The sequence below is a fragment of the Vigna unguiculata genome, chromosome 3, assembly GCF_037176805.1.
Source record: "Vigna unguiculata cultivar grain cowpea cultivar isolate G323 ecotype 2 chromosome 3, ASM3717680v1, whole genome shotgun sequence".
In the NCBI taxonomy this organism is placed as follows: Eukaryota; Viridiplantae; Streptophyta; class Magnoliopsida; order Fabales; family Fabaceae; genus Vigna; species Vigna unguiculata.
In genome coordinates, this window is record NC_140794.1 from 63,934,568 (window position 1) to 63,957,307 (window position 22,740).

Consider the following 22,740-nt stretch of genomic DNA (forward strand, 5'->3'; position numbering starts at 1 on the left):
CTTCCATCGTCAACTTCTCTTTGTTCTCTTTGTCGCTTTACTCATAATGAGTTTTGTTTATCCTCACCCTTTATTTATTGCTTATTCTTTTATATCTTTCTTGTTGATAACACTAATTATAAACCATGGAAAGCTGATTGTACAATTTTTCAGCAATAAAAATTTGATTGTACAATTTTTTGAGGAATACCTCTTAGATATCGGAGCTCTAATAAAATTAAATATTCTCCAATTTCTCAAGATTATTTTCTCTTCTAAATTTATCTCGTTTGTCTTTTATCAAACACTAATATGGTATCAGATGAAATATACCTCTCACATATATCATCATTACCTTCTCTTTGTCGTTTTATCCATGATGAGTTTTACTTCTTCTCACCCTTTATTTCTTACTTATTCTTTTATATTTCTTTCTTATCGAAGCTCTAAAAAAAATCAAGGTTTTCTATTTCTCAAGGTTCTCTATTTTTTAAAATTTCTCCATCTCTCAAGGATCTTCATCCGACCAATTTTCAAACCGGTTACTTCAATTTGGGATTTCATAATCTCCATACCTACCTTGAGATGGGGTCTTAGAAATACCTTTGATATCTTTTCGTTATAATTTTATATTATAATTTTCTGTTACAATATTCTATAATGTTATTTTTGTCTATTGCTTGTATTTTCTTCTTTATATACAAGCATTATTCACTTATACAAACTCTCATTTTCATATTTTTAATCAAGTATTTTACTCTTATAATTTTCTCACTTGTGTATCAAACACTAACAAACCTATCAAACAAAATGTATCCATTTTAACTATGTAAGAGGTTCTTAACCAACAAACTAATTTCTAAACACAAATAATATTTAAGGATTCATTTAAATTTTAACATCACCCATCTATCATGAAATTGATTTTGATTCAAACAAACCAGCTGTTATTTTTCTTTTAAAAAATTAATTTTTAATTTTTTTATTAATTTTTTAAAATTAATTTTAATTTATAAAAAATATTTTTTATTTAAAATACTTATAAAAATAACTCGTTAAAACATGTTTTAAATTAAGAAAACAACTTAAAATGGGCAAGGCACAACCTAAGCAAATAAAAATACGAAAATGAAATAAATAAATAAATAAATATACATCAGCTTCAAAATTCAAAGGCATAACAGCTTTGCTGTATGTGGAACAGAAACAAAGGTCAAAAGAAATTATAACCATTTGTTTGGCACGTGAAGTTCACTATGAAATTAAAGTTTAGAACCGACTTACTAATTTTAATTTTTGAATTTAAATTTATATCAGGTTTAATTATCTTTTTAATTATTACAAGTACAAAATATTCATGATAATCACTAATATTCATCATCATCAAAGAACCTTAATAGAGATCCCAAAATGGTTTTCTAGTTATATATTTCTTCATATGGAGTATTTCGTGCTTGAAAATGAAATCTTATCTAAAAAATTACAAAAAATTCATCATAAAATAACTTATTGAAGTCCATTCAAATGGACAATCAACACCTTAACAATTATCATTTGTCCAAGAGAAAAAAGAGAAACTCTGAAAGGATAGGGGACATTCTAAAAGCAGTTGGTGGGGTTGGATCCGTTGGTAAAAAAGGACATGTGTCCCTACACCTTCTTCAAAAGACATTCATACAAACGCACATCTTAATTTGTCCTTTTGAATTTTAATATTTTTAATTACTCTCTATGCAAATTTTATCCTATTTGTTTAAGTACGCAGGTTAATCATTGAATGGTGTACATTCAGTTAATCATTGTAATTTTGTCACTTTTATGATATAAATTGTAACACTTCTTGGCACTTCAAATATTTCTTAAACAACTTTATTACTTTAGGAACTACTTAGAAGAAGATTAATAGTTTCCCGGCAAAATCGGTGGTTAATTTTTTCAGAGTTATTCATTCATATTCATTTAATATTTGTCAATATTGCTATTGTATTTTGCAGCTATTAACATTCATTCTCATTTCTTAAAATACCTATTCCTATCTGTTGGAATATATTTGTTTGGGAGAGTCAGCGAAATTCTAAATGCTATGAATTACTTATTGTATTGTCTTTATTAGTCGTATTATTTTTTTCTTAACTTGATAAACTTAATTTTGGAATATTTTAGATATTTTTTCAAAAAAAATACCATAGAAATGCTTTACAAATCAATCTGCTTTAATATTTTACTTTCAGACAAGTATTTTACATTCTACAATGGAAAAATATATATCTTTTGGCAGAGTTTCCATAAATTAAAATTATAGAACATATTAAATAGTTTTAGGATTAAATTAAAAAAAAAATTGTGGTGCAACCAAATAAATAAAAGTTCAAAAGGGTCCGTCTAAATAACTCAGAAAAGATGGGCTATCAGATAGGCCCATAAGCCCATGAACACAATGGATCAAGGGAATTTTTTCTCTATCTCGGTATATTTTTTCCTACACTTTGATATATAAAAAAATCATTTTGTTTTCCTCTTTCTAGATTATTTACCGGAAGGTAATTATATAATTTAGAAACGAAAAATACTTTTTAAGTCGTGAATTTTTGAAGTCAAAAATAACCTTAGAGTTAAAAAAATTAAATTTTAAATTACTTAATCAAAAAACTTTTTTAATTTTTAAATTGTGTAATTTAAAAGTATTTTTTATTTCAATTCACAAATTACATTTACTTTGTATATTGCACAAAAGGGAAACGTTTTTTTTTTCTATGGAAGTGCAGGAAGAAGGATATGGATAAATCAATGTTTATTGTTTTTCTTTTTCTCCAAAATGTTTGTGGGTTTATCACTATTATCGTGGGGATTATCTTCTGGTGCAGCGGCTCCATCGTAAACTACTGTAACTTCATGGATCGAACGATGAGTGTGATAGTATCCTTTTAACCGTTGGATCAATTTATTTTTTGAAGATGCGAGGGCAAAGGTTCAAATTGGCTATATTTTGTGCTTCGCTACTGTCACCAGCTCGTGCTCATTTTTTGCCGCTCAAATTCCTCTTACTCGCTTTGTTGGCGGCTTCAGTTGGAAGAGAACGAAGAAGCGAGCATCGTACTATTCTCTGACGCAAGAGCGATTTCTTTTGGATCCTTTCGTGTTGTGGTAATATCTTGCTTGGAATCTAACCTTAATTTGTGCATGTTTGGTTGCTGAGCAATTGCTAGTCAACAGAAAATACGTATTCACTGTATGGAACAATTCGAACAACCGGCAAAGATTGCTGAAATTCATTTTCAACTTCGCTTATGCAGATATGAATCAGAATGTGATTTTGAATTATGTCTAGTTCTATTGCCAGAAATACATCGTTATTTTCTCTTCCTATTTAAGTGTTTTTCTCCTACTTTTATTTCAGCTCATCAGGTTTATATCGAAATGTTAATATAGATATAAAACATGTAAACGAGGGGAAAATTAACTATCCAAGAATATGTTGAAATGAAAAATAAGTAGAAATTTAATTGTTTAAGTTTTGGATTTTGTGTTTTAGCATTTTGATGACTAGATAGTGAGTGATTGTGGTTTACAAATGCTGATGAGGAACTTCTGCTTAAATTACAATTATATTTTTGACTTGTGATTGGTGTCTTACTTCAAAGGCTGCAGTCATGGATACTGACGAGGAGTGCTCAATTGTTCTTGAATTACCTGAAAGTGATCCTTTCTTTGACAAAAAGAAGGTAAAAATAAGACTTTTTGCTTTTGTGTTTTTTGTTGAGGAGTTTCAAATATGTGAAGGATCAGGTGAGAAACTGCTCCATTTTCATGTGTAAAATTTAGAGGAAGCTCAACTGCACAATGATTAAGCTATCATGTTAATATCTTCCTTTTATTTATCTTTGAGTCCTAAGCCATTTCTACTTGCATGCCATCGTTTTATCAGAAATTACTACAAAGTAAGGGTTTTAGTCCCAAAGAACGGATATACCTCAGGAGTTCTTCAAAACCTGGCTGGATGAGTGCTACTGTGCAGGTGTTAGTTCAGATTGCTCGTATCATACAATTAAATGAGGTTACATCCTTTTACCTCTGTAATATATACTGAGTTACATTTACTCATTATCAATTTATCAATATTTGGACAGACTAAAGTTAAGGGATTGAAGTAGTCTTCGGATTTTTCACACATCTTTATGTAATAAGCTTATCGTCTCGGTCTATTCAACGAGCAAACTGAAATAAATTAGACCGTGGTTTTTTTGTTTTTTTCTACTCGCCTTTTCACTTTTAGGACGTTAACAAGTCATGAATTAACTGATTTATTGAATTGCAGCTGGAACTTTATTTTGCTGAAGAGGACGTATGCACAGCAAAGGAATTTTACAGTCCCAGGAATGAGTTGGAGGCTCTCAATTCAATTGTTTTGCTCACTGACATATCACTTTCTAGTTGTACACATCTCCATACAAATATCCTGCAAGGGTTACGCCAAACAGTTCTTGATTTAATTACTGATTTGGGGGACAAAAACAGTGTGAAGGGAGTAGTTGAAAAAGACCATAGTTGTGATCAAGAAGAACGCCTGATAGAATGGGGTGAAAGCAATGGCGTAAAGACACAGTTAAAAATAGCTTGTAAGTTTCAGTGTGCCTTTCTTTCCTTTTGTTCAAATATTACCTTTCCTTTTAACATCTATAATACAAATTTCTTCCCCCCTAAAATCTACACAGATACTGAACGAGCTGGTCGAGGTGCAATAGCAAGGAAAGATCTAAACGTTGGAGATATTGCTTTGGAAATTCCTGTGTCCATTATCATTTCTGAGGAGCTTATTCATGAAACTCAAATGGTACGTTTCCTTGTTGAAAAAAAGTGAAAATAGTTTATTTAAAACTTCTTTAAGAAACCTATGGTGGATTAATTTCCTTTTGTTGCAAACAACTATTGAATGATAATAAATTATCCTTTACCTGCTTTTCATTCAACACGGTGCTACATTATTGAAGAGTTAATATAAAAACCCATTTTATATCTGCATTTCATTAATTCTTGCATTGTAAAATAATGTCTTGTAGGATGCTAGTTAACGTGACCATCCTTTAATGTAAGCACTCTCTCTCTGTTGGAAAGACTGACTATATAGTTGAACTCCGATCTCTCTTATTTGATAAGACATGCACAGCCATTGTAGTTGTAATTTTTTCTTAAAATAAATAGAAAGTAGGAAATGTCATATGTTCACCACTCTATTATGTTCTTAATAACTGATAATTGCCTTTATCCTATTCAGTATGGTGTCTTGAAAGAAATTGACGGCATATCATCTGAGACAATATTGCTATTATGGAGTATGAAAGAAAAGTACAACAGTGATTCAAAATTCAAAATTTATTTTGACACACTCCCAGAAAAATTTAATACAGGTAATCTTACTTTATTATAATGTGCTTTATACACATACATGGATAGAAATTTTGTACTGGTCGGGTCCCCTAAATTGCAATCCATCGTGATGCACACAACCTTTTATGCTTAAAAACACTTACAGGTGGTTTTCTTGGACTTTGAACATTACTTGCAAACATTATCTTTAATAATTCAATGGATATCCAATTATACAAGTTTTATTGAATTTCTATATTGTCAGGTTTGTTATCAACCACATGGAAGGTTTTTGTTTTTTAGTGGTAACTTTGCAAGAGCGATATATACCTGTACATTCCTGCTGTTTTATTTTTTCACAAAGCATAGACCCTTTTAGCTCTAGGGCTGTAACTTTTGTATCTTTTTTATTGATCTCTACTTTTAGTAGCACTTGCCTATTTATTCCCTTCAAAGACAAGTGGGAGTCCACCTGTACAAGTGCCCTGGCTATTTCTTGGTATCAAGTAGGAAACATTTCTTATTTTCATATCCCTTTTGGCCTGTTTATGTCCAAATGGTTAATGTGGTAGTTTTATTTGGTAGAGGAAAAAGTTCACAAAAATGATAATAAATTACTTTACATTCACGAAAAGGACAATTCTGTTATGGACTCAATTTTTTTGGACATAAGCTATGAGCTCAAATATCGGATATCCAATATGATGCTGCTGCTGTTATTCTGAAATAAAAGTATATAGTCCGTGCAAGATACATGTTTAAACATGTATAAAAGTTCATCAAACACAATGAATATATAACTGAAATTGGGCAAATCCATGTTACAATCACATTGCCAAAATTAAAAAGTTATAAATTGTTGTCATCATAAATTCCTCTTTATCATTTGCGTATAGGAATAACACTCTTTATCTCACTACACTTTTAAAATAATACATAAAGAGAACAATTTTCGTCTTTGGTTTATGAAGAGACAACGTTTCTATGTTTCTCTATTACACGTACTTATATGTTTCTTGTAGTTTTATTGAATATAAATCCTTTAAAAGTTTGGAGACTTCACCAACCTGTATTTGTGAAGTACTAAAAAATATGGTTATCAGATTGTGAAACAAATTGATGAAGTATTGGTATTGGTATCAAATATGTATTAAACACGGATACTTGGTGCAAATTGAAGTATTTGTGCTTCGTATAAATATTAGACTTCTTTCTACCTTTCGAATGGAAATAGTAAAGTAGTATCCAAAAACAAAATTTAGCAGTTGTCACTGTGTCTATGCATTGTTTCCATGGGGTATTTGGTTTTGTCAAGTTTTAATCTTCATGCTTTGGTACGAGTTCTATATGGAAAGAGAAAAAATGAGACATATGATAGTAGATTACATATGGATCTGAGTTATATAGACTTATAATAATTACATCTATGCAATTATCCTAATTACTGTAAACATTACAATTAATCTGGATATTATTTGCATGTTTTCCTACCCTTCTCAAGCTAGAGATACATGTCATATGCATCAAGCTTGTTGCATATGTATGTACTTATCTAAGGACCACTCAAAGACTAGCTTGTCATTAGAATTAATCAAGTGAATGGTGTTGCCTCTAGGGTCTAGATGAGATATTTTCTATTGAAATGACAATTTATGTCAATGTTTTTGGTTCTCTCTCTCATGAACATTGAATTGAAGGTTATATGTAGCACGCATGATTGCCAGAAATGAGTGTTATTTGCATATTACACCTCAAATCCGAGTTCTTGAAGTTATTTTTTGAGTTGAATAAGTTCATGAGTAACTAATGCCATAGATTGATATTTTCTTTAGCCTTTGGCCTTATAACGAAATTTATAATGATAATTTGTATCACTTATAAGATTCAAAGACAAATTAAAAATAACTACATATATATATATATATATATATATATATATATATATATATCATATGATGATTTATAGTTTTCAGTTCAATATAATAATTTCAAATTTGAACTAGATAAAAACAACTTATTCACAAGTCTCAAGAAATTATTAGTTGTATATGAGTTTCCGGAGCCTCTTTTTGAATAATGGAAATGAAGCAATGAAATTGCCAAATAAAGTGCATGTATTAAATGAATGGGTGACAAATAAAGTAGTGGAATGATCAAATAGAAAAGTGAGAAGTGCTCATTCAATTCCTTTTCATCTACCAATTTAAGCTTATATGAATTTTCAATTTCTTTTATGACGTTTGACAAAAGAAAAATTACAATTAACAAATAGTTAAATTGAGTTTTGTATTGATGATAGGACATTGCACAAATTCTTTCATGTATTGCACTGTAGAAAGTCATTTGAGATCTTTCCAATAATACAAATCAATACTGAGCTAAATTGTAGAATTTGAAATGTGATCAAGATTATGATAATTATGCTTTGGGATTTAAAATTGCAGGTTTGAGTTTCAGCATTGAAGCAATTACAGTGTTAGATGGAACCTTACTGTTGGAAGAGATAATGCAAGCAAGACAGGTAATCAATTCCTAGTTTATGACATCTTCATTGATATGCTTGTGTTTAGATAGAAGGTTATACTCTCCTTTGAGGTGTACTGAAACACTGAACTGTTCTTTTTAGTTTATTGAGGGTTTAAATTATTGATCGTGTTAAAATTAAGGTTGTATCTGCCCCTTCTAAGGATGATATTAAATACAAAGTATTAGCCAGAATCTGAAGTTACTTAGAAAATATAGCTCATTAAATTGAGGGATCTCTTGGACTATATGCTTGTGAGTTGAGTTTTGGAAGGAAAGTGAACATTGGTCAATTTTTTCTTTTCTAATAAATATTCTTTGTTTGATATATTATTTGTAGTGGAAGAAATAAAACGGTTAACGAAAACTTAATTTCCTGCTCTTTTGTTCACTATGTACTGTTGAAGGTTTCTGGCATGTAAAGAATGACAATTTTGTTTTTTCTTTTCTGTGGCAGCACCTGCATGCTCAATATGATGAGTTGTTCCCTGCTCTGTGCAATACTTTTCCTGATATATTTCCACCAGAGCTGTACACATGGGAGAAATTTTTATGGGCTTGTGAACTTTGGTACTCTAATAGCATGAAGATAATGTATTCCGATGGAAAGATAAAAACATGCTTGATCCCTATTGCTGGCTTTCTCAATCATTCGGTACGTATATTCTCTCTTTCTCATGTTTTGTCTTCGTGCTTCCTTCGTTGTAGAGTATTTAGATAAAAGTTTGTGATCTTAAGATGTTATGTTTTGATCACTGAATTTAATGAGTACACTAAGAGTAACGAAATTTGAAAATACAAGGGTTGTAATTTACGTTATTAAGAACGGCATAACTGGGTTGACATTTCTTTTAGATTGATTTTACCTGCAAGTTGATATCAATTATTGCTGAGCTCGACTATATAATTTGTTACTTTCTATACCTGAATAAGAAGTTCTGTGATATCTAATGTTTGACAATTATTTACTTTGGTTCGTGACATTTGTTGATTATACACAATTATTTAAGAAATACCCAGGTTTTGCATTGCAGCGTTTTACACCTACAAATGTTATTTCTCTTACTTCTGTTTTGGACCTCGACGACAGCTGTGCCCGCATGTTATGCACTATGGCCAAGTGGATAGTGCAAATAATTCACTGAAATTTTGTCTATCAAGACCATGCAAATCTGGAGAAGAATGCTGCTTAAGCTACGGCAACTTCTCCAGCTCTCATTTAATTACCTTTTATGGTTTTTTACCACAAGGAGACAACCCATATGATGTTATTCCGTTAGGTAACGTTTCGCTCCGTTCTCTCATATTCCCTCTTGTCCATAGATATCTCAAGTGACGTCCCTTCTTGAATTTGTTGCGCCTTACCTAGTCCTGTCTATCTGATTGATGTTCTAACTAATTGTCATTTACAGACATTGACGGTGCCGACGTTGATTCTAATGAGGATATACCCGAGTCCAACTGGACGAGTCACATGGTGCGTGGTACCTGGCTCTCCAGGGATCACAAGATGTTCTACTATGGTCTTCCCTCTCCATTATTGGACCATCTTCGGAGATCTCGAAGTCCAATGCTGCGACCAAAAACCTTTGTATTGTTCTTTCTCCTTTCCATCATATCTTGTTATCAAAACTTATTTTATTTGAAGTTTCTTACGCAATGCATAGTTTTACATCACTTCAGAGAAAGAGAACATTACATTCCCCTCTACTCCTTACTAGAATGCATTCCTTCATGGTGAAGTTTAAATCTTCCTATTAAACACTTTTTAATACTTGTACTCGTCAAATGTAAATTACATCGAGCACATTTTATATTTTCTGTTCCTGGATTAGGAATAAGTCTGAATTTCCTAGTGGACAATCCTCGGTTGCAGATAGTTTTAGTCCTTGAGATGATTGTATGTTCTGTGGACTTGCTGTGATTAAAATACACTTTCCTAACTTAATCCATGGGTAAAATTGTGATAGAACCAAGTTTGAGCTTCAAAATGGACTGGAGTTTAAATGGAGGTGACCCTAACAGTGTCTATCACATTTGTGCTGGTCAGAAACATTTTGAAAACATTAAATTTATTTTTTCCATTTAATATTTTATTTATAAACTATAAACAGATTTGTAAAAGGATACCGATAATGGTTAAAGAATGAAGAGTAGAAAGTTCTTGTTAAAAAAAATGCACCACATTCATTATTCTTTCTACTTTCTAGTTTAGAGATCTCGTATCGTTTAAGTGATATGACCAGTTTGTGACATATAAGTAGGTGTAATTCTTATTTTATCATATTTTACCAAGTAGGTTTTGTGAGGTTGAAGTAGATGTAAAAAGTACTTGTTTTTCTAAGATACTGTGATGTTCAAAATTTTACTAATTTACCTTTTTAATGTATATCGAGTCTTTTGTTTTCGCAGTTGCAAGAAAACTTGGAAAATGAGCTTGGAGTTCTTGAAAATCTCAAAGATATCTTCGATGACATGATCGAAAATATGGGCGAAATGGATCTTGATGACAGGTGAAGGCATTAACCAGTTATTTGCGGAAATAAATCATGAGGTTTCATGAGGTTTCATTTGGTGACATGGTATTTTTTTGTCGTCAGAGAAAACTGCTGTCGGGATGAAAAATTGGCTATGGATTTTAAAAATACACAAAGACGAATTGCCCGTTCTGTTTCAACCTCGTGTCTTGCTGGTATGGATATGTTAAAGAAAGAACTATGCAAGTGCATGGCTGAGGACATCCAAGGCTAATTGAACATGTTGGATCATTGTGCCTTTAAGAAGACGGTCGTTTGGACCTTGTAGCGTAACAATCATTTTGTACTATAAAACTCCGTCAATCTTTGCTGTCATTGGCTATGTGGCTGAACTTGGACGCTCCATTCTGACAGACAGCACAGACTTTCTTCTTTAGTGAAATGGATGGTTCCACTTCCTGATTTTTTTTTTCAGGGAGAAGATGTTTGGCGTAACTGCTGGTGCCACGTGTTCCTTTAGTGCTAACTAATGCAAAACCTACCATCCAAAATGCTTAAGAGGAAGATTCGCCTAAATAATGGTATGTGCATTTGCATTATCTTTAAAATATGCGGTCCAGAAAGTCCTATATCAATCAATTAAATCGTCATGCATACTTAGTATAAATTTATTTTGAATGACTTTGTTAATATTCTGACACGTTTATATTTATTATTGTATAGTATTTATTAAATCATATGGTGATAAAAAAATACTATTAGCATATATTATGTGTTAATTAAATTAAAATTTTAAGTCTGAAGTGATTATCATATAGTAGAGTAAATCTGTAAGTTTTATTGATTATTGACGTTAAGTTTAACCTGTATTTTTATGTGCAGAAGAACTACCAAGAACAAATTTATGAATAGGAGATTGATAATAAATGACGAATCAAGAATCTTATTATGAATTGGAAAATATATAATGAATACAACATGATAATTTTAAGTACAAATAAATTTATGAGAAAAGATATTAAAAATACCATATATATATATATATATATATATATATACGAAGTTGACTCGTTATTGTTAAAGTATTTAGCTTATAAGAATAAAATCTAATAATAAAACATAAAATACTGTTTTCTATATTTAAATCTTACGTTCTATTCTTATAGTCTTATACATCATATTCGAAATGAATGGTGTTCGGTTTATCTTCTTTTAGCATGATATTCTCGTGTTTTATCTTCATCCTCTTCAATTTTTTAAAAGAAATTAAAATATCATTGTATTGAAAAATAAAATAATGAATATATAAAACAATAATTATTTTTTCTAAAAAAGATAAAATTAACATTAAATAACAGTTAACATTTTATAGAAGAAAAAGTAAAATACGAAGATAAGCCCAGTTAGTTCATATATTATGTCAGTAAGTAAGGGTAAAGATCTCCGTTAATGCAAAACTTAAAAGTTGTTTTAGTGACTCAAGAAAGCATATTCCATTCATACAAGCAAAAATTGGACAATTTCTTTTACGCAATGTTCGTTTGTGCACTCTTCAACCAGCTATTTGAGAGAGCGAATTTTGGTGATATAACGCGTTTGTTTTTTATCAGTTGAACGGATATGAGAAAACGTATTTGAGGAGGGATGGTGCATAATGTTAGGCAGATGATGAAACTGCTCCTTGTGCTTTCGTTTCCATGCAAGTAAAACAGTTGTCATAGAGGGGGATTGTTGAGTTCATCCATGAGGGGGAAGAAGATGAGGTGATTGGGTGTGGTGGGCGAGGAAGATGATGAAGGGGTGGGCTGTGGTGGCGCACATGCAGGAGATGGTGACGATGAAGATATGCACAGATTAGCAAACTGGTGCGGTGCAAGTGTGTGTGTGGATGACACTGATTACGTAACCGGTGTCTTGACAATTAAGGTATGACACCAGTTACGACATCGGTGTCGTGTGTGTGTATGTTGTGTTTTTTTTTTGTACTTTTTTGTACTTCTTTTTTACTTTTTTTTTAACTTTATATAACTTTTGTTTGAAATTTAATTGTTTAACTTTTTTTTAAAATTTAATTGTATAACTTTTTTACATTCATAAAAAGTTAATTTTTTTTATTTTAAAATTTTATATAATTTTAATATTTTTTAATTCGTATTAATTAATTATAATTATTTTTATAACATCAAATTACAAAATCATTCTCTTTTTCCATCAAGGTATTTTGGTAACTTTTTAATTCTATCTATTTTTGCAATTTATTTTATCTATCACATCAATCAAATCTTTCACTAACTTCTATAAATTTTTTTTTTCAAATTCACTCACTTTATCCTTTCAATCCAATCAAAAACACAAAAATTCATCCACCCAAATTTGTACCGATTCATCGTCACATTTTTTTCGATATCCATTTTTCCAAAGTAACACATTGTTCTCGATATATAGTCATTTCGTTTCGATCAGCATGTAAGGCGCAATCTCCCTTTTAATTTTTTTTTTTGTGCGTGTCGGTTTGTTTTATTTACTAAATGCACAAATAACATATCGTAGTACCTCGAAGTCCAATTACGAACTACACCCTTCAATTCGAACTCATCTTATCAAGTCATAAAACGATTGTATTGAATAAAGCTTTCCAATAGAGTGATCTTTCAAAAAATAAAATAAAACTCCGTGTATATTAAAAATTTGCGTTCAACTAAAATACGATATCTAATTCAAAATGAAATAGAGAAAAAAAAAATTATCATGCTCATATCACTTGTAACTTCAAACAAATGTGTTTGACTTTTTATCTAAATCATGTGATTCACGCATTGCTACATTGGGCTTCAACATCGGAGGTCACCGACAATGATATAAGAAAATGTTATTTTAAAGAACCAAAATGCATATTTATATTATTTTTGTTTTCATCATAAGTCCAACAACTAAAATGAGACCACACACACTCTTCCTCTTAATTTTGGGTGTCCCATTATTTTAAAAGGAACATGTGACAACCAAATATTTGGTGGAAATCAATAAAGTGGTACAGTTAGTATAACTGGGTTCTTTAAACATGTTGGTAAGAGTTTGATTCCTGATGATGCGGGTATATATATATATATATATATATATATATATATATATATATATATATATATATATATATATATATATATATATATATATATATATCGAGAGAGAGACAAAAAAACTCACTCCAATTAGTGTCCTGACTTTTGATTATGAAAATACTTCACCCTCATAAACACTTGTTAATGGAACTATGTGAAGTTCATTCAATTGCAGATAAATAAATGTATTTGAACAAAAATTGTGTTGCTCACGTTTTTCTTTAGTTAATTGTCCTTTGTTTTAAAACAATAGATAGATTTGGAAAACAATTTTTCCCGTTTATTACAAAAAAAATCAATGTACTGAAAAATATAAAAACATTACAACTAAACAAAATTTTAACTTTAACTTTCTGAATAGTTGATGATGGATTTAAGAAGGAAGTGAACCATAATCAATTACGATTTTAGATCACATGCACATTGAATAATTATATTACTATTATTTCAATAATTATATTATTAATATTAATTTGTATGGGTTTCTATATTATAATAAATAATTAATTAAAATATGAAATAAAATTAAATTAAATAATTTCATATTTATTAAAGTAACTTATTTTAATATATAACCCTTTTACCTATTATTGTTTAATATTAATTTTTTATTTTAATTCTATTATTTTAAAAGAACCTTTTTTTCATCAAATTATAATCTTAAAAAGTATGTTATAATTAGTTTTTAAATATATATTAAATATTTATTCATTACATTAATGATATGCACGAGTGAGCTGGGTACACCAACAAACTCTTTTGTAATATTTATTTAAGGACATAATTGCTATTCTTTTGCGACAAAATATTTAAGTATAATTTATTTTCATTTTAATAATGTTTCTCTTATAATCTTTTATTTCCATTTTAAAAGTTATAAGTAACTATATCAAATAATTTATTAGCATTGTATTTTAATTTGTTATTTCTGTTTTAATACTATTTCCCCTCAATTTGCTTATAATTTATGTGAGAGTTAAACTTTGCACAAAAAAGGTTATTTTAAAATACTACACAAGAAATTGTGAGTTCTAATAATTTTTTTTTTCTGATAGAAATTGTAATTATTTTATTTTATTTTGAATATTTGTGTTATTAGGATGAAGTATCTTCCACTTTTTTTTTTTTTAATGAGAAACTTTTATACAAAATCTGATTTATTATGGGAGAGTCTTCTGTTCTTGATCTGCTATTTATATAAACTTGATTTTACCTTGTTGGGTCAAATTTAGTACCGATTGGATGAATACTTATTGATATTTTAATTTGATTTAATGTTGTTAGTAATTTCATCTCGTTTACGTAATATACTATGCATATATGAACATATTTTTACAATAGACCATAATTGTCTGAATCTGTAAGCATAATCTAGAAACAAAATAAATTACATCATGCAAACAAAAATTTTGGTGAATAAAATTGAGTTCATATGAATAAAAACTATTGAATATAGTTTCAGTTTTTAAAACTCATTCAAACACAACTCGTTTAAAATATTATTATAATTATATTGATATTACGTCAAAATATATGTTTAAATTTCAATCTTATTTTTTATATGATAATTTTTTGTTGAAATTTAATAATAAACTGCATAAAGTCATAATTTATAACAAAAAATACAAAAGTTTTTTTTGTACCAAATATCAACACTAAAGTAAAACATATTTTTGTTTTAAAGCTTGACTCAATATAAATGAAATCTGAAAATTTTATTTATATCTGACGAGTGAAGAAATGCTAATGTGAATTAGGCGAAGTTGAACCCAACCCTGAAACCGTATATAGCATGACCTCTTTTCGAAAGTCCATGCAGTAATTTCCAAAATGGGTTTTATCAAACAAAGAACTCGTTTTTATCCACTTTCAATTTTGGTAGGTTTTATTTAATGGTTTTAAAATATTCCAAAAACTAAAAAAATAAAGCAATAAACAACAAATAAGGCAGAAAAAACAAAACTTGGTTTGTGGCCACCAGAAAAAGAAAAAAAAAATAACAACAAAGAAGAAAAGGTTGGGAAGTGAAGTGTGACTAGGATGCATTTAGGTGAGAACTCTATTCTTACTTTCTTTCACTGCTTTTTTGACATTATAATGGCATTATCAGAGCAGCCAAATCACAAGCCTAAGAAATTAACAATGGAAAGAATATTTTCTATATAACAAAATATATAGTCAGTAATTAAGAGATGGGGCCCAATAGTAACAGCAGCCCTAATCACAACCTCATGTGACATTTTAGCCCTTCCACGTGTGCCAGTTGCACACGTGGCTGATAATGTTTGCTGGAAAGCATGGGGTATGGTGGAATTGCCAGCACCTGATCATGGGAACCGAAAAGAAGAGAAACCAGAAAAACAAGACGTGGAGGATAAAAAAGAGAGAAGGGTCGCTTGAACGTCTCTCTCTGTTCGTTCGGAGGTATCTTTCTCTTTCTTCTCCCCTCCCTCTGTGTTCTGTCGCCGTAACACAAAGGGGAAGAAAGAGAAAGAACCGGTGGCGTTTTGATCCACCCAATAGCTTTTGTTCTTCAACAAGGCATAGCTTCGTGTGTGGGTTTCTTCCTTCCAGCTTGTAGGGATTCGACTTTCTGTCTTTTTCCCCTTTCTGTCTGATCTTCATTTGGGTCGTTTGGAGGGGTTTTGGGTGTTGCTGAAGATGTTGGTAGCTAATAGCTTTGATCTATGGCGAAAGGACGCTTTTTTCTCTGCGGCGGAAGAGGTGCAGGAATCGGCTGATGTGTACGTTCCCCAATTCGTCTCTTGGGTTGATTTAATCACGAGATTAGATGAATTCCATGTTTAAAGTTTGCATCTTGTGGGTTGAGGTCATGTTGGGTATGTGTGGGTTTTTTGGGTTCTGGTGGGTTGTTTTTCCCATCGCCGTGTTGTGTCTTTCGTTCTTCCTATTTCTTATTTGTTCTTTGCTCAGCTAGAGTTAAAAAAAAAAAAAATTGATAGATTTTTCTTTTTCCTTTGGCGCTTGCGTTTGGAGTTTTTGGTAGTTGGGGTAAATAATAGAAACGAAGGGTTTGCATCAAATTTTGGAACTATTGCTAAGTTGATATTTATTTGATCTTATTGGGCGTGTAAATGATATGAATGGCAACTTACAGTAGATTCCCATCTTATATCTGGGGTCAAAATACTTGAAGCTATTTAGATGATCTATGCACTGACATGTCCTTTTTCGAGTCAGTCCTAATTTAGGATGAGTTTGGTCATGTCTTCAATATCACTATAGTCTACAAATATATTGGACCATGTTATGCTGAAAAAAAAAATTGGACTGTCATTTATGTCTGACATAAATTTCATGTCTTTCTTTATCCAGAATGGAATCTGCTTACAGGGCATGGTTGAGAGTAAAGAGAGAAAGGTCAACTCCTGCGGAATTAAATGAACTATGCAGAGAGCTACAAACTGCTTTAGGTACTGCAAAATGGCAGGTAAGTCAATATACTTTTCTTTAATATTGAATTCCTCTCCCTTTGTGCCCTCTTTTGACTGTGTACTTTTGCAACAAAAAATTTTAGTTTTCTTGTTGTAGTATTCTCTGATGAGTCAACTCTCTCCATTGTTTCTTGTCATATCCCTTGAGACTGAATATTCCTTGTTGTGTTTTGAGTATGCTGAAACAGTTAGAGGAGTTTGAGAAAGCTGTCAGGCTAAGCTACCGACATCAGGGTGATGACAATTCAAACACTAGGCATAGGCAGTTTATTTCTGCCATTGAAAGCCAAATTACCCAAGTTGAAGAAGCACTAAGAGAATCTTTTATTGAGCAAGGTAAGCAACCCCTTCGGTGGGTAAATCTGGATGAAGAAGAGCGAGATGATCTGGCTGCGTTTCTATCCGGAACTTGTCAGACCACAAAAAGCACTGATGATGAATCCATGGAGGCTACCACCTCGAAGATAAGCTCACTTCAGCAGAAACAAGTAAAAAAAGAAGATAAAATTGTAGATATAAACACTTTCTGCAACCGGGATTTATCTGCTAGCGAAAAGTCTTCTAAGGATGTCGTTTCTGCCAACAAGGATGCAAATTATGTGATTGAAATAAAAGCAGATGCTGTTTCCAGAAGTAATGATGAGATAGTTTCTCAAACAGATAGAACAAGTACAAGAAAGACGTGGAATCCACCTAATTACGGTGCTCTAAAAGTTGTAATTGCTGACGAAGATGAGCCAAGAGATAAAACTCCACGAACTGTTGATGCCACCCCAAAAGAAAAAGGATTCAAAAGTCTATGTTGGAAACAAAAGTTTGAAGAATATCCTCAGGCCATGCGAGTAGTTCGTATATTCAATCAGGTTAGATGGATAAGTGCATAAGGAGATAAGAAAAAATTTCTTCTAGTTTTCTTTGCTTACAGTCAGATTTTTTGTTCTGTGCAGCGTTTTGGACGCATTGGTATCTGCCAGAGCCAGAGACAGTTTCAAAGGCCGTTCCACTCACGATATGGGTGTTCTGTTCAAGTTACACTTGTTCTAATGCTGACCATCTTTCTCTTTGGTAAGCTTTCAATTCCTGATCATAAAGGATTCTTACGCCTGGGAATTGTCTGTGTTGTCTCTAATTTCTGCTTATTTCAGCTCTAATTTCATGTTCCTGTCAACAAAGTTAATTTAATGCGTGAGCATTTTCTCTAACTGGGTTGTGACTTGTAACATATTTTTTAGCAGATCTTGAAAATTGTTAGTTCCTATGATCTTTGGTATCATGATTATTTAAACACACACATGGTTAAATATGTTACAATTGCTTGAGATTACTATTATTGTTTTTCTATATGTGTGCTTAATTTACTGGGGTAGAAAGAAACAGAATGAGGACTGAGGGTGTTCAGATAGAAATCATGGCATTATATAAGGAATGAAAAATCAATCTTCTTGTTGCTGTTGAAATCATGGCATCGCTAATTAAATGATATTTTCTTGCCTTTCTCTGTAGTTCCCTTTGTACTATATTCATCATGAATTAAACGGCAGCTTCGCTCAACCATTTCAAGAGGTATATTCACAACCTTAGAACTTACATCTTAATATTCTGTCACGACTAAAATAATGAAATCTGAAATTGTTGCAAGTATGTTTGAGGTGAAAATTAGCAAGAAGAAGTTTCCTTTCTACTTAAAACATGGCCGGAACAATGAAATATTTCATTAAAATATGCTATAGTGGTTAAAATTATAAAACCTTAGCAAGTATGTTTGAGGTGTAAGTTAACACGAAGATGTTTCCTTTCTCCTTAAAACATGGTTGTAACCAAGAAAGCTCGCATTTCCTTTATCCTCAGATAGTTTGTGGTGGTGATCTGTATGTTTTCTTGCAAAATAATTTACCTATTCAAAAGTAGATTTAACCACACGCAACGCGTGCAGTTTCAAACATCATCATCCCAAACATAGCATCATTTTTTCAATTCAAATGAAAAATTGACTTGAAACAGTTTTGATCTGCTTTATGATCTGTATGAAAAATATTGAGATCTGAATAGTTCTGTCATCTTAATAGAGATTTGTACTGAAATATTTTTCAAGAACTTGGCTTTTATTGGAGGGAGTGTTATATGAATAAATGTTTGGGTTTTGCAGGGCTTTACTTGTGGTGGTGGGTAGAGAAGGTGAGTGGTCAGTGGCTTGTTGGATATATATTTTGGTGGAAGTTAGTTGAAGGGACAGTGAAGAGAATGAATGTGACCTTCTCTTTTGTCGTTGTTGAGATTAAGATGTATTTACCTTTGTGTGGATACTGATAGGATAGCAACCAACCTCTGCGTCCTACAGGGACACCTGTCTATTTTAGTTTCTCAGGCCTGTTAAAATGTATATACATTTATCCAATATTTAATGCAACACTGTTACCGTCTCAATTCATTCGAACAAACAAACAAACACGTTTAATACTGTTTTCATTTTTATACTACTACGTTTCTTACTTCTGAAGGAATCAAGGGGTATTGGCAAAATAATTATACACGTTTGTTTCTTTCTAAATAAATTATATTAGTTTCACGGGACTGTTGCGATCACTGTTTTCTATCACAAATTAATTATTGCTTTAACTACATAAATAAAAAGTGTTAGTTGTAAAACAAATATAAAAAAAGAACCTTGGACAGAAGATTACGATAATGAAGTGCGTCCTTCCAGGATGGAACACAGGCTCCTATATTTCTCAAATGGTTCTGTGCTACAAAAGTACTCAGAGTTCTATGAAGTCAGAGGAGCTGAGGAAACAAATGGACCATGAAAAGTCTTAAAATAAATGTAAATGATAATTTTTGTTCGTGAAAGATTTTGAACTGGTCGATTTCTTTTTCAGACAGAAAAGAACATTATTTTATCTATCAAAAATACATAAAATCTTTCACAAAATGGAATCACAAAAATATAGGGTTGACATTCCACACATGACAAACTATCGAGTCAAAATGATCCTCTTCATCCCAAATTCTCAACGCTATTGAAGAGCACGCCAGGTCGCACTTTTGGATAATGAATGATGTGATATCATATCATTTGAAAAATAACAACATTTTAATTAATTTATACAGCAATAGTTGGGGGGAATTTTAAATCAGTGAAAGAAAAAAATCACACAAGGAATATCCGCAGACTCAGATAAAACTTTACGATACTAAGTAGGTAACCTGTTATGGGCCAGCCTCAGGATGGATCGGCCCAATATGATTGGTAAAGCAAATGGAAAGAGAAGAAATGGTTAGACCCAAAAAAAAAAAGGAGAGGAAGAAGGAAGAAAAGGAAATGAGAAAGGAGAGCGGTGGCAGATTCCTGTAGCGAGTCCAATCAGTCTTCAACCACACTCAGATCTGCGAGTTTCTCTTTCTGTCTGTGTTCTGTGTTGAGCAAATTGAATGTTCAATCCCCAATTTTCATTTTCGAGTTCTCAGAATTTCAAATTTCCTAACTGAACGCGATCCCAATCTCCGATGTCTTGTCTAGCGCTTTCCTTGCAACCCGCCAATGGATCCGACATACTTCTACAGACGCGCGAGTGGTTCCCTCCCGCACGCGCCCTCGTCGCCCTCTCCGCGTTTCGCCAAACTCGCCGCGCCCTCGCGGCCAATAAGCACTCCACGCCGGACGACGCCTACGCAGCGGAATCAATCGGCGACGACCCCCTCGCGGCGTCGAGCGGCCAGGTCATCGTCGGGGTGGAGAGCCGTTACCGCGTGGTGTACCGCCTCGTGAATGGCATCTATGTGCTCGGGATAACCGTCGCGGACCATGACAACTCCGTCAACGTGTTCGAGTGCATCCACATCGTCAACCAGGCCGTCAGTGTTGTCGTGACGGCTTGCCGCGGCGTCGATGTCACGCCGGAGAAGCTCAGCCGCAAGTACGCCGAGATCTACATGGCCCTTGACATCGTCCTCCGCGGCGTCAGCAACATCCGTTTCGCCGCCATGCTTGCCACCATGCACGGCGAGAGCATCGCCAAGATGGTGCACTCCGCCATCGATACCGAAAACAAGATCCGCGGCGCCGACACGTGGCTCGCGGCGGAGGTGCATTCGCTCGAGCACCAGGCCTGCATCGACGCCTTATCCACCGTCTCCTTCGAGTTGCCGCCGGAGACGCTAGAGGCCGGCGAAGAGGTCGCCGCCAGCCTTGCCCCCGCCCAGCCGGAAACGCAGGAGGAGCCGCAGCAGAAGCCAGAAGAGCCTCAGGTGGAGGACCCTTTTGCAGCTAGTGATGCTATTAACAAGCCGCAGGAACTTGTTGATGGTTTCAAGAAAACAAAGGACCCTGCTACCGATTTAACCTCGGCTTTGGAAGGGCTTGATGTCACCACATTGCCTCCTCCCGAGGCTACCCAATCCACGCAGATAAATGTGGAGGGTTTTGAAGGGAACTACGGTGGAGTTGAGTTTGGGCATGAGCAAGCTTCTATTGGAGAAGCTTTTGAAGGTTTCAACGATGCTTGGGGTGGTGGACTGGACCCTTCCGAGTTTGTGGGCACAACCAAACCTCCCAAACCGCAAGGTCTTGGTGGGGTTGAATTGTTGCAAACTGGGCCTGATGCTGCTCCTAAAGCAGCTGCTGAAAGTGGTTCTGGAACTCCACTTGAAAATTTGTTGGTGAAGAAAACTGAGATGAAGGGTCCTGAGATGTATATCTCTGAGGTGATTAGTGCAGAGTTCAGGGAATCGTTGCTAGCAAGAGTGGGGTTGATGGGTGTTGTTTACCTCAGAACTTTACCACCCAAAACTGCTGGTGATAAGGAAACTGAATTCTCATTCCGAATTGACGGAACCAGTGCTGTTAAGAGATTTGTTATTCAGAGTTCGCGTGTTAGTAGTCTTGGTAATGGGTTGTTTCATGTGAGGACTGCGGCCTCTGAGGAGCCAATACCAATTATTAAGTATAGCTTGGTTCCTAGGTTGACGCCTTTGCCTTTGAGGGTTCGACTTACGAAACGGCATACTGGGAGTTTGCTTTCTGTCATGATACAATATGCTTCAAACCCTGATTTGTTAGTCCCCTTGCATGATGTTACTTTCACTCTTAAAATACCCATTGATCCTACTCTGTTGAAGGTTTCTCCAAAAGCTGTGTTAAATAGGACTGAAAGAGAAATTAAATGGCATGTGCCAGAGATTCCGTTGAAGGGCTCTCCTGGCAGGTTGAGAGTTCGGATGCCGGTAGATTCCAGTGAAGATGATGAGGAAATTGAGGTTGTTGGTTATGTGAAATTTTCAGAACAAGTAACCCAGTCATTGTCTGGAGTTTCTATACGGCCGGCTTCGGAGGGTAAGACAGACTTCTACGAGGTTAGTGACAGACTTGAGAGTGGGGTATACATGTGCGATTGATTTTGTAATCATAGATTATTAGCAGGAGCTGTACTTTTTCATTTTGTATCCATGAGATTTATGATTTGGTTGTGTTTATAGCATTCTTGGATATTGATCATGTACCTTGAACTCTGGAATTATCTGAAAATCTTTGTTTCTCTGTATTGTGGCTATGAATTTACTTCAATGAACTGTATTTCCTCTTTGCAATGTTACTTGCTAGTATTACCCTGTGCTTATTTTGGTGATTCTTATTTGCAATAATAATTCTATGTATCACTCTAGCTGAACATAGGCAATATATTCTTAATGCCTGCTGAAAATTTAACAATAACTAGGAATCAAGATCATCAACAGATGGCAGCCTTTGGTTGTGATTAGAGAGGATTAAACAAGTCAAGCCGAGCCAAACTCTTAAAGTTTGGACCGTCCCAGTCGTTCGGGGCTTGA

At 33.2% G+C, this 22,740-nt stretch overlaps 3 protein-coding genes across 5 annotated transcripts; all 3 read left to right on the forward strand.

Annotated features, from left to right (window-relative positions):
- Window positions 1-2,811: 2,811 nt before the first annotated feature.
- Window positions 2,812-10,838, forward strand: LOC114175624 (SET domain-containing protein). Of its 3 annotated transcripts, XM_028060386.1 has the most exons (12): window positions 2,818-3,123; window positions 3,621-3,701; window positions 3,905-4,033; window positions 4,295-4,595; window positions 4,692-4,810; window positions 5,252-5,384; window positions 7,788-7,864; window positions 8,324-8,521; window positions 8,957-9,146; window positions 9,279-9,457; window positions 10,279-10,379; window positions 10,467-10,838. In XM_028060386.1, exons 2-12 carry the CDS (start codon window positions 3,630-3,632, stop codon window positions 10,615-10,617), a joined length of 1,650 nt encoding a protein of 549 aa, XP_027916187.1. In that variant the 5' UTR covers window positions 2,818-3,123; window positions 3,621-3,629; the 3' UTR covers window positions 10,618-10,838. The 3 variants fall into 3 exon arrangements, with proteins under 3 accessions (XP_085526351.1, XP_027916186.1, XP_027916187.1); XM_085670225.1 differs by having other exon boundaries at window positions 2,812-3,123; window positions 3,628-3,701; window positions 4,295-4,810; XM_028060385.1 differs by having other exon boundaries at window positions 2,813-3,123; window positions 4,295-4,810.
- Window positions 10,839-15,855: 5,017 nt separating this feature from the next.
- On the forward strand, window positions 15,856-19,341 carry LOC114178403 (Syntaxin/t-SNARE family protein). The gene is made up of 6 exons (XM_028064275.2): window positions 15,856-16,206; window positions 16,799-16,913; window positions 17,106-17,780; window positions 17,865-17,982; window positions 18,421-18,480; window positions 19,064-19,341. Exons 1-5 carry the CDS (start codon window positions 16,124-16,126, stop codon window positions 18,444-18,446), a joined length of 1,017 nt encoding a protein of 338 aa, XP_027920076.1. The 5' UTR covers window positions 15,856-16,123; the 3' UTR covers window positions 18,447-18,480; window positions 19,064-19,341.
- Window positions 19,342-20,201: 860 nt separating this feature from the next.
- LOC114178402 (muniscin carboxy-terminal mu-like domain protein) lies at window positions 20,202-22,505 on the forward strand. Its single transcript, XM_028064274.2, has one exon. The coding sequence runs from the start codon at window positions 20,422-20,424 to the stop codon at window positions 22,306-22,308; it is 1,887 nt and encodes a 628-aa protein (XP_027920075.1). The 5' UTR covers window positions 20,202-20,421; the 3' UTR covers window positions 22,309-22,505.
- Window positions 22,506-22,740: the final 235 nt, after the last annotated feature.